At 35.5% G+C, this 12824-nt stretch overlaps 1 protein-coding gene across 1 annotated transcript in view; it reads left to right on the plus strand.

Annotated features, from left to right (window-relative positions):
* The first annotated feature begins 5698 nt into the window (after window positions 1-5698).
* The window catches only part of LOC124362420, a 30736-nt gene continuing 23610 nt past the window's right edge, over window positions 5699-12824 (plus strand). Inside the window, exon 1 of the mRNA XM_046816900.1 lies at window positions 5699-5851. Within this exon, the coding sequence (XP_046672856.1) occupies window positions 5800-5851 (52 nt within the window). The 5' untranslated portion in view covers window positions 5699-5799. The remainder of the gene's footprint in view (window positions 5852-12824) is intronic.

Genomic DNA, 12824 nt, shown 5'->3' on the forward strand with positions numbered 1-12824 from the left:
CGATTTTTACAGCTGAGCTTTTTGCTCTATACATGTGTTCTCAGCTTATGAATAACCTCCCTAACTGTGACATATTAATCTGCACTGATTCTCTTTCTGCCATCAAATCACTTCAAAGTATATGTGATGGCATAATAGAAGATAACATGTCTCTTGAAATAATAAAAAACTGTGTAGACTCCAAGAATAGAATAACCTTTCAGTGGATACCTAGCCACGTGGGTTTGAAATATAATGAAATGGTTGACAAGCTCGCAAAAGAGGCAGTGGTGAATGGAATATCTGTTCAAGACATCGCCCTTCCATTAACTGACCTCAAATCTTTTCAAAAGAGGAAGATACTTGAAGAAAAAAACAACTTGTTGCTATATACAACAAAGGCCAGGTGGTATAGGAGTGTACAACCTATCAGTCCTTTACTACCATGGTACCAAGATATGAGACTTAGCAGAAGGGAAATAGTAAATATAATCAGACTAAGAATAGGACATGTCACAGTTAACAAAGACTCTTCATCTAATGAAACTTTATTTCACTCCTCTGTGCTTAAATTGCACTGCAGGAGTAAATGAGACAGCGGATCATCTTCTAATGAAATGTCCACAATTTGAATATGCAAGAAACTCATGTTTCCAACAAATTAGAAGAATACCTGACGATGATACCTCAGAAAAACTCAAAAAAATTTTATCTAGTTTTGATGAAAGATTATATAAGGAAATAAATCGATTTCTGACAACCATAAAAAGAAACATCTAGCATAATAGTGAAATAATTATCGAAAGCAATCGCAGATGAAACCAGTGCAAAACATTATTTTAAGTGAAAATTGACTTCATGGCTTAATGCCAAGTCAGCCGTAAGGCATTTAGATAATAAAAAAAAAATAATTTGTTTATCTTATACATAACGCATAGCAATGGTGGAAAGGGTTGATTCAATAAGAATCAGCTCCAGTTCACCTTCCACTTATTGCAGCGAAGTCTGAAGTCTCTAACGCTGTGACAGATTTGACTCCTGGAATCTAGAATCAACATCCATCCGAAGTGATCCAAAACAGTCGGCGGCGAAAAAGCTCAAAACGAACTCTCTACATCGTTTTGACATCAGAGACACCTGGAGAACAAACAAATGTAATCAAGATGAAGTGATGTTCTCATTGTCTCATCAGGTACACAACTGAGTGCACTATGATGTTTCTGAGACGATCACATATACATATCACGATGGAGCAACCGAGTGTTCTACACATAACGTAGAGCAATGGTGGGAAGGATTGATTAAATAGGAATGTTTAAGTTCAGCTCCAGTTCACCTTCCACTTATTGCAGCTTCTGAAGGCTGACGCTGTAACAGATTTGACTATTTGAATCTGGAATCAACATCTATCTGGAATATTTAATTTCATCGTGTTGGACGGAAATTTTCCTGACTAAATTCTTTTATCAATGCCGGATTTTCCGTTTGTTCCTGATAAAAGTTATATATATCTTATAACCTCGGAGTTTTTACATTAGTCGTATTCACGAAATTGTTGGCCATATTTTCTTTTTAATGAAACCCAAAGGTATGTCCAATTCCGTCCAGCTGTACACTCATTATACAGATGCGTACCTACTACTATCCTGGCTGTCCTAAACTCGGTACACGTCTGTCTCGTGTTGGATTGAAGGTGTTAATACCTTTGTGTAAAATACCAACTAATCACCGCAGCGTGTTAAAGGAAGAGCCATTACTCGGAATTTGAGTTTCCAGCGGAAGAAAATACAACAGCTCAAATTTATTTTTGTGGGTTGGTGAATATTGATAGCGTCTAGGCTACTAGTATTTTAATTTTATGTGATTATTTATGCCGTATGATTGGATAGTGGTTAAAATAGAATTTATTGAATTCGTTATGTACTTGAAACTCCGTCCCTCTCTACCAAGTTATGCACGATAACATCAACTAAGGAATATATTTATCTTCTTCTATAATCTTATATGAATAATGCTTCTATCTGTGTACTCTCTAAACCAGATTCACGACAAAAGTCTCTAAATTGCAATTATGCATGGTAATTAATATTGATCAAGTTCAAGATTTAATTAAATTTATGTCTAATAGTACATCTTCAGCGTCCTATGATATCCATACAAACTTTAATAGCAAAAGGGTGTTGCAATAAATAAATATACGAGTCTATATTACGATTATCCTTATCATTATGCAGCTTCCAAGTATGATAATTACTAGCTCACCATTCACACCGTGCGCGTATCATTGCTCAGCTATTCTGTACCAGGGTTCCCAAGAACTGTGACAAACATAAAAAATTCCAAGTTTAAGGATATTTTATTTTTAGGTGAAGTTAAGGTGAAAAGAAGCCCTCTCTAACACAACGGCTTGAAGGAGAAGCTTCCGGATCATGTTCTTACCACTGGCTCGGCCATGTTGGAATTTAATTATACCACGATGTAACTGTGTAATTATTTTTACAGCATTATCACCATTTGTATCTAACACAGTAAAATGTTATAAACAAAACCGTAGTGGCAGGGCCAGAGACATGTCCGCCCGGTCGTCATGGAAATTCATGCCACGGAGGGATTTTCTGAAAACAGGTATGCCACGCTTTAGTACTAGTTTTTTCTAGCTTGTGCACTAGTCTCAGAATTTGTACACAACGCAGTATAAAGTTATAAAGGAACAGGTAGTGGCTGGCCCAGTGACATGACAACCCGTTCATCGTGGAGTTTCTTCAAAAAGATTACAACCTCGTATACTTGCCATTTGGTTATATTTTGTACAGCACTGTCAGAATTTATACCAAACGCAGAATTACCTTTATGAAGAAGGGGGAAACAGGTCAAACTTTCATATCAACCACAAGGAGTTCTGGGCCCTTAAAATATAAGGCTGTTTTTCTACAAGTATTTACATCAACCATTTCTGGATGGAATTGCATCTTCTTATTTATTTTTAAAATTCTTGAATAAGATTTAATGGAAAACATCATTTTCTTAAATTATAATTCACTAAAATACATGTCACTCCTTAAACTTATCTTCCGATTTTCTTATTTGTCCTTTGTTAGAAAATTGCCCGAATTCCCTACTTTAAATTTCTTAAACGTCTTCGTGAAGAGATATTGTTTCTTTTTGTCTTCTGAGAAACATATTAGAACTGTATGTAGAATTGGAAATCAAATTATCCTAACCAAAAGCGATTGAACCATCTTAAATTATTTTTAAATGTTATTTTGGGGTGCCAACCCCCACCCAACATTATCCGTGGATACGGCCCTGCAGCCGGGAATGCAGTTCCGTGGTCTGTTTACCGGAATGTTGATGTATACTCGTACATGTGCCATCATGAGCGATCGTTCATGCTGTGCGGCCCACCGTTCAATATGATAAGCCGTTATCTTTTTGCAAACTTATAAAAAAATTATTAAATTTAAGTCAGCTAAAAAATGTGGGGAGCTACAGGTGTGCAACTCTTGCTGATGTGAACGGTTTTAAAATATGTGTACATGTGTAACTGTGACATTTATTGAATAAATTGTATATTTTTGTACTTTTATCATTAATTTATTACTTAATTCTTTTTAATTATAAATGTTTTATACATCACGAAGCTTATTGGCATAAAGACAGGATCAGTGGCTCATGCTACACAATTTTGTTTAATTGTTAAATTAATGACAATTAAGAATTATTTAACTAAATCGACAACGTTTTTAAATTCTATAACAATGTTTTTAAACATGCAGTGCATTATACTGAATCAATATTTAAATTTTTACCCGTGTACCAAATTGGTAAAAGGCATAAGTCTGAATTCTCTGAAAGAAATCTGGATCGAAACTCTATTTTTCTAATCAATTTTGAAATGTCTGGCCCATCGATGTTCGATACGTCGATGGTCTGGCCTTGAGTTTGTTCCTATTGTTATGCAGACTTTATAACGTTCATTACCAAATCACAATACAGCTGTTTTGGTTTATGACAAGTAAAACATGATTGGTTTAACTTGAATTAGTTTTAATTGGAAATCTAGCATATATGCCTAACCTACATTTGATTTGCAAAGTAGGTTATTTACATATGTTATAATTTATTTTATATTAATTTATATTATTCAAAATTTGAGTTACTTTAATATTCCTACTTAACTTTAACAAATAGATTTTCAAAAAATGTATTTATTTCGGGTTGGTCATTGTGATATGATTGTCATGAGGGGGAGGATGGCGGTGAAGGTGCCTGAGACTCGAGAAACCTAGATACGGCACTGGTTTACCTTCTCGAAGAGTGTGTTCGCTCGTATGCGTTTGTACATACATGTACGCCAAGATGGACATGTCAAGATGTGTTTATTTGTTGGCATATGTACGTCAAGATACGTTTTTAGACGCCAAGATGTAACATACCAGAAAACATATAACAATAAGAACGTGTTACTGGTATCCTTGTAATAACAGCTAAGTTACGAGTGCAGGCATTAGTGACCAACGCGTGCACACCTTTAAAATAAAGTACAACCTACAAAAATTACAGCAGAACCTCATGTAACCTCTGTTCGCTGAGTTTAATTAAAAACGTTTCCTGGACTGGTGAGGTACGAGTGTTACGTGTTTGTCAGATCACATCCTGAACTATTTCTGAAGAATGGAGTTTTTCATTTTTACTCTAAAAGAGGGAAAGGATATCTTGCAGTGCCGTTTAACTACTCACGTATTGAATTAAATGTTTCCTATGACATACACATTTAATGCTATACACATCTTCCTAGATTATTTAGTTTTACGTTTTATTATTTCTGTTTACTGACTTTTATTTAAAGTTATGTGAATTTTATTTTACAAAATGACAGTTCACATGTTCATACTGTACGTACTGTTCACATGTTCTGTCTGATTGTGGAATGTTTTACCTGTAAACATCAGAACCTTCGATAAGCGCGCTCGCTTCAGGGCGGAGGTCAGAGCCTTGTTGCTAGGGCCTCAGAGGGTATAGCGGTTTGCGGCTTTGGAGTGTGGTACTTGGGGCAATGAAATGCAAGTTGAATGAACGCGAATGTGTCTTGTAATAGTAGTGTAAATATGTATAAAGTTACATAATTATGGATGCTTGTTTGTTTAAACTAAGGTTCATTTAATATTATAATTTTAATAAATGTATTTATTTTTAGTTATAAATGTATATATGTTAGTTTAATTTTTTATGAAGTTAAGTGGTACAGAAGACTTTATAGTCCCAACTTCACTTCTAATAAAGACATTTTTAATTTCATTTTACTTACATTTGCAATGAACGAATACGAGATTATTAATTATTATTATTACTTACTTGTAAAATAACATTTGACACTATGCAATTTTTTTCTTTGTAATAATTCATAATGTATCATAAGTTCAAAAACAAACAGAACAATTACCGTATCAGTGGATTTGTTTGTGTGTTCATCCTCTTATTCTTAAAACTTCAAAATGAAACCGATTCCAACTGTGAGGATTTTCGCAGGTGTACTCTTGTTCACAAATTACACGGATTGAGGAAGCAGTTGTATCATCATTCGTCTTCCTAATACAAATGTTATTTCCGGAGGTGATTCACGATAATAGGGGGTTACTCTCACACCACCCCCGGGTCGAGTGGGAGTGAGGGGGGGAGGTAAGTCGACCCACAATTTACTCGGCTTTCTCCCGCTCTCACAACACCGCCTCACCGCCACTGTCAGTCGAGTGTTGTCAGTGCAGAGGGACAGTAGTGTTTCTAGTCGCTTCGCTTCCCTTCACTCTACCTTATACCAACATGTTGTGTAAAGTTGTCGTACTGGCTGTTGTCGCCTCGTGCTTCCAGCAAGGTTAGTGAGCTAATTACTAGATGATAATCGAACCGAGTAATGTAACAATTGTTCAATGCCCGGATGTGTTACAGAGCCGCGCTGAGTGCCAGTACTTGTATCCATTCCGCTCTACAATAGAATAATTAATTATATTACATGGCGTGTACAGTACGTAATTCGGCTAGTCTTCTAATGCGTTACATTCAAGTATACCTTTTGAATTTCAAAATCTTATATGCAAAAACTATAATATCAATATGCACATTAAAAAGTCCTTATTTTAATGTAAGAAAGTACGTGTAATAGAAGATCTCTGAAGAGATGGAATGTCAGTAATAAGGCCAAACTATTACTGGAAATAATGAAGAATAATCTTAAATGTTAGATTGGAAATAGATAAACAGATTTGAATGTTAATTTCATTCATCAAGTAACCGTGGTGTCTGAAACTTAGGCGTTTCTAAATCCATCTTTAAACTAAAAACATATTGAAATATAGGAAAGCACAAAAGTGTTATTGAAACAATTTAGAAAAGTTGTTATCTGTGGCCCGCGTGAGTTTGCTCTCATATTATCTCTAGGAAGGTTTGACGTGCAGTGGCGAGATTTAGTACCAGTTTTTCTATTGCACATTGTTCTAAGCGAAAAGTGGGATATTTCATCCCATTCTCTACTTGGATGAGATTAACTTACATGGGTCAGAAGTAGACGCGTTTCGACCAAAGTAGGTTTTTCAGACTGTCTACCTATGTATATATATTATTATCTTCATCGGTGAACAAGGCAAAACTCAACTGCGGCATCAAACATGGCAAGAGTCGACTTAAGTGAAAAGACCCTAAGTTTCACCCCCAGAACAAAGTTCAAATAATGTTGCGTTTTTATTTGTTTTGTTTTTTATTTTTATAGTAGAATTGTTGGAGATGACTCATTTTAAATATATGGTTAATATGCACCCAAAGGCGTTTTTCTTGTAAAGCTTTTTCTTTCACAATATTTAAACGATGAAGTACAAAACGTTTCTGATTTTTTTCTGTATTACAATTTAAAATGTTGACAAAAATAAGGTCGTAAAAATGTATTCAGTTTGGAATTTTTCCGATGGTGCTAAACCCAAGATGGCCGCCTGTACAGCCGACTGGCTCACAATCGAGCCAGAAGTGCACCGCAAAACCGGTTGAACTCGCCATGTGCGGACCTCCGCGGAAGTCTGTTACGACAAGAATGAACGTAATATCCAAGTAACCTAATTGAAATTGTGCCGTTGTCCATTCGTCTACGCGAAACTCTACATAACGTGGTCTAGGTATATGGTCTAAGAAATAACGCGTCCGTTCATCTATCCGTTTACCCTTACTTGCGATAGATCTTGATATAAACTTCTGAGCGACGTCAAATTTGGTAGAGAGGTTTCTTTTGTTTCAAGCAATAGCCCTATTCAATTTTGGGTTAAAATTTCAATAGGTAGTCGCATTTTAGGTCAAAATGTTAAAGTACAGTCCGTCTGTGTGATAAATCTTGATAGAAAGGTCTTTAAAACTTAAAAGTTACTACAGAAATTCAACTTGGCATAAGGAAGAGCTCTATTGCATTTTAGGTCAAAATCTAAAATGACAGTCCGTCTGTGTGATAAATCTTGATAGAAAGGTCTTAAAAACTTAAAAGTTGCTACAGAAATTCAACTTGGCATAAGGAAGAGCTCTATTGCATTGTAGGTCAAAATCTAAAATGACAGCCTGTCTGTGTGATAAATATTGATAGAAAGGTCCTAAAGACTTAAAACTTTATACAAAAATTCATTTTGGTCTAAGGAAGAGCTCTATTGCATGGGTATTGACTTTGGGTTCAAACGGTATATGGGCAGTTAATCTTAAGCAAGATGAGTGCACGGCTGAATTATATGTGGAACATTTCGTGTACAATCTCACACGTATACTCTGAAGACAATAGAGCAACAACTTTACAGTAATCTGCCCATGTCTCTTGCAACTCGAACTTTGTAGAATTACACCAGAGTTCCGGGAACATTGTGTAGGTCCGGGTCATGGTGACTTAGGATCAGGGACAGTTGGAATGTGCATATTGCCTATGACAACAATGCTTGGATCCCCCTCACTACATTGAAGTTAGTACGATCTGTCAGTGGCGGATTTCACTTTCTTGAGGCCCTAGTGTCGAAAATATTTGCACCCTTCTCCGAACATTTTATGTGAGTTTTGTGACGAAGATAATAAATTCATAATTCTGATGAAACAGGCTTATTTCAACTAAATTTAAACCACTTGAAAAAGGATATTTGTAACTGTTTTGAATGTTCAAACGATGAGAAAATCATTAGTACGTATTTGTGACAATAGTAATAACAAGGCTCTAGGACTCCCATACTTTCAACGACTCTTTCTATTCATGAAAGGCACCTGGAATGGCTACACCCCTAACCACTCACCGCACCTCAAGGGACCCCCACCGCAGCATATGTTGTATGTTCCGGTACAAGGCACAACACGATGTGGCGGAAGAGCACCGCGAGTCGAGGTATAATTATGGCTTTGTCTATGTAAACCAAGGTCGCCTGACTGCTGCAGTGCCTGATGGCTCCTATCACGAAATACCAGTTTATAACTGGAACATCCACACAAGAGTACATGCTGTTATACTACATGTTACAGAATAACACGTACTAATTGTTACTGACGTATCAAATTTTATCCATAGTGAAAAGTTTTCATCATCATCTTCTAGGAATATCGTAATAATAATCATTATTTTTTAAGATTTTATTTTTATGTACAACGTTGTATTACGGGTTTATATGAAATTGTAATTTTTCATGTATATATATATATATATATATATATATATATATATATATATATATATATAAATATAAATAAAACAAATTGAGGAATAAATATTATAATTATTATTACTATTATGTGATTTACATTTCTTAATAAATTTATAAATACAAATTTCTAATATAAATTTAAACTCTGAATATTGTTCATTTTAATTAATCGTCCCATAAAATCACATTCTTATTCAAACCTTACCAAGCTGAAATTTATCACTGTTTGACAGTGTTTTAAATATCCCAAAAACTGTTGGGAACCAAATTAATTAATTTCCAGTTAGATTTTTTTAATAATTTCACAAAAAGCAAAGTAGATTGTAACAGTGGTCGATGCACGTTTTCCGGTCGATTGGTTTGTTTTTACAGGTTTGCTGGGCAAACTTAAATGTTCCCTACTGACGTCATGGCCCAATAAACACTCGGTCAGTCTAAACAATCAAGGTGTAACAGTGTTTAGACTGCCCTGAAATGGCGGAAATGGGAATCGCACACTATCAACTCGAGGAGAAAGCTGATTTTCTGGCCATCCTCAATATCCTAGATTAGAGTGTTACTGTACATAATCTTATACAGTTACAAATTAATAACAAGGTGAGGTAAATTTTTGCGTTCGAGTTAGTGGATGATTCTTTCGATTTCTAACAGCTAGGTATAAATAACAGGTATAACATTTTTGATATATACTGTTTTTTGACTTGTTTGATATGCCATTATTTTCAGCATAGAACGTAGAAAACACAGATCTCTGTTCCCAACACGATCCGACGGATAGACATAGTGTTACAAGCACATAACAGTGCATTCTGTTGACTCGTCCTAGTTACCGTCCTTTGTGAGACGTCTAGGTTTATCTTGAGCTTCGAACGCCAAGTAACGTTAGTGTAATATAACTGGGGATATGCACACGATTCATGGAAGCATTTGTGTGGAGAACTAAGTACTAGTTCTGAGGTGCAGCCTAGTGCATTTTTCCGCGAACTGACTGGCTAGTTACGGACGGATAGTCACGGCTTCCAGTCACGTGTTCGAGACCGTGTTCATTTTGCAACACATGCACAAACTCAGCTAGTTGTATAAAAACTGACATCACCCTTTCCGCATTTACTACCTTCTTAAGAAATTCTGTACTAGATGTTTATTCTACTTTAATCTAAGTATCGTTGTAGGGACCCAACGATCGGATATAATATAACTGTAAAGATTAAAATAATGTTTCTAAATCCCATTATTTGATCTTCACGTAAGATCTATAGCGCACCCTGTATCGTGCAACTTTAAAAACTGTATTTCGGGTTGTAAGTAACTAGCAGTTAGGAATCTCAATTAGGTACTAAAAGTAACTAAAAAGATGCAGCACTTGTGTGTGTGTGTGTGTGTGTGTGTGTGTGTGTGTGTGTGTGTGTGTGTGTGTGTGTGTGTGTGTGTGTGTGTGTGTGTGTGTGTGTGTGTGTGTGTGTGTGTGTGTGTGTGTGTGTGTGTGTGTGTGTGTGTGTGTGTGTGTGTGTGTGTGTGTGTGTGTCATCGTTTGCAACGATACAACGGCGAGACCTAAAATATATTTATGCGTTGTAAGGTGGAGAGGTCTAGGGCATTATTTGCGAATTCTTTTAGGAATGTGGAATCTCTCCACTGATTTTAGTTCTCGACCCAAGTTAGAATCCTCGGTTTTGATTGTCTTTGTCAACTACTGGACAGTAACAAAAGGAAAGTGTACCTCTTCCTTCGAATCTACGGTGATGATAGATCGTCATAGAAAATATTGTTGGAAACATGTCCTAAGAGCCGGTTGCAGTAAAATGACCTTGAGTTATTTCCTTTAAGAACAATGTTATACCTCATGCAGCTTTACGGCCTTATTTATCATCGTAGTCATAGGGGATGTCTCATACTAAAGAAATAATAGGCATCAGTTTTCTTTTTTTTTTGTAAATTGAATACTTTTGAATATTAAAACGATTAAATTAAAAAAAAGCTTAAGAGGTTTTCTGGATAACTCCATAAAAATACCGGAAAATATAAAAAGCGTTTGGATGCGTATTAATTGTATGTGTAAAATGATACATCTTCCATAATTCTGTGACTAAACGTAAGGGCGTAAATATGCAAGATGTTTAACATTGCTCTTGTGGGAAAAGTTTGAGGTAATTTTACCACAGCCGGTCTACCCAGTCAGAGAAAGCGGGTTATACAGTGCCCGGTAGACTCCTTACAATGTCATGTTGTGTTTATGTCGATTCTATTTACAGCATTTCACAACAGCTGTTCGTGACTCTATTTTATAAATAGTTTTCAATCATCTGGTCGGTTTCATTTTCGAGTAGGCGAGGCGTCTAGTTCAAGCAGGTCTGTTATTTGGCTGTTTTAGGACAATGCTGCGGTACAGGTCAATAACTTCAACTTTACATTAATGGTCGTTTATAATATAATTGATTTCATATTAATACATATATTATTATTTGTTTTTTTTATAACAAGTTTTTCTCAAACACGTTTTCGAGTAAATTTTCTTTGTTTATTAGTAAAACTTTTCCAACGGTTAGAACAAACTGCTTTCTTATAAAAATTGTTGTGGAAACTTTGTAAAATATTATAGGTTATTTCGTAAGCATATTATAAATACAACCGCGACATAGAGGAATTAATGATTTTTTTAATAAATACTATTTGTAAAAGATATGTTTATATAAATAAATAATACTTAGAGCGTTAGAGACTATTGTCACTATAATCAACTTTCTAATTCTCTTAATTGATTACTGTGCAGTGGATAAATGATAAAAATAAGTCCGTCCAAGGTTTTGGATTATTTATTAAACACGTCATTGTTCCAAATGTAGCTCAAACCATATACATAACAGCGAGATTACTGGCTTTTAAATAAACTTACTGCTGAAGACTAACAGTTGCAACTCGCGATTCTTGGAAATGTGTCAGAAAGAATTTATTAGTTACAAAAGTGCAACTCGTACATTTCCTACATGAGTTTACTCGCCAGTTACTTATTAGTTCTTCACTGCTTGCAGTCACGCGTTGTAACTCGCTACATTCCGTAGTAATTTATGTACAACTTCTAGTTAGCTTTGCGTCACCCCCTCACAGTACTAATAATGTTTAAGAAAAACGGCAGTATAGGTGGATTAACTAGACGTGAAACGAGCCTCGGTTGCGCAGTGGACAAATATCGTTGCGCGCATGCGAGCGGTCCGCTCAGTTGATCAGCGCAGGCTCCACTAGTAAAGTGCGTATTAGCATGGCTAAAAACATAAATATCGGTGCTTAAAATGGACACCACAAGTGCTCTGGTTTCGAAAATTGTACAAAAACTGATGAAATAATATGCAACGTTTATAAATATATGGAAAGTAGTACCCCGGAGTGTTATTTTAACGAAGTTCAATGAAAGCCTAGACGCGCATCAGACCGATATCTGCAATAGTGCTAGTAGTCTACTGGCTGCACCTGCCATCCCTCCCCTCTTAACCCAGCTAGCCCACACTTCCCCTCAAACCCATCATCACTACTGTACGTGCGCGAACCGTTTCATGTCTAAAATAATCGATCTATAGGAATCGTTTGTACTGGCATTGCTCTGACACTTCTACAGTAAATGGCTATCATAAGTTCTCATATAAAACTTATTTGATAACCAATCCGGTTAGGCAATAAAACATTTAGAAATCAGCCAAAACTTATATCGTTTCAATATGAAATAACAAGTGGAAAGTATAATCAACATTGTCATGAAAAACAAAAATGTTGAGCATTATAATATTTAAGTTTAAACACGTTTTTCAATTTGCATAGCTATTTTTATGTCGGTTCAAAGAGCACAATATTTCTTTTATTGTTTTTTTGCCTAGATCCGGGAATCAAACCAGTACATTCTCGCATAGTGAGCTCTTATGTCATACTTATTGCCTCGGAGGGTGTCACACTGATTTTCCTTCTCAACACAATTTGAGAAAATCATAGTAAGAAATCAATATCAAAATAAAAGATTCATTTGTCAAAAGCAATCTTAAGTACGGTCAATTGTGCTTATATTACATATAACAAATATCATAAGTTCAGTTTATCTAATAACTGACGAAATTATCCTTAGATATTTAAACACGAAATAGCTCATTTTGTTTATGA

The sequence above is a fragment of the Homalodisca vitripennis genome, chromosome 5 (genome assembly GCF_021130785.1).
Source record: "Homalodisca vitripennis isolate AUS2020 chromosome 5, UT_GWSS_2.1, whole genome shotgun sequence".
Taxonomy (NCBI): Eukaryota; Metazoa; Arthropoda; class Insecta; order Hemiptera; family Cicadellidae; genus Homalodisca; species Homalodisca vitripennis.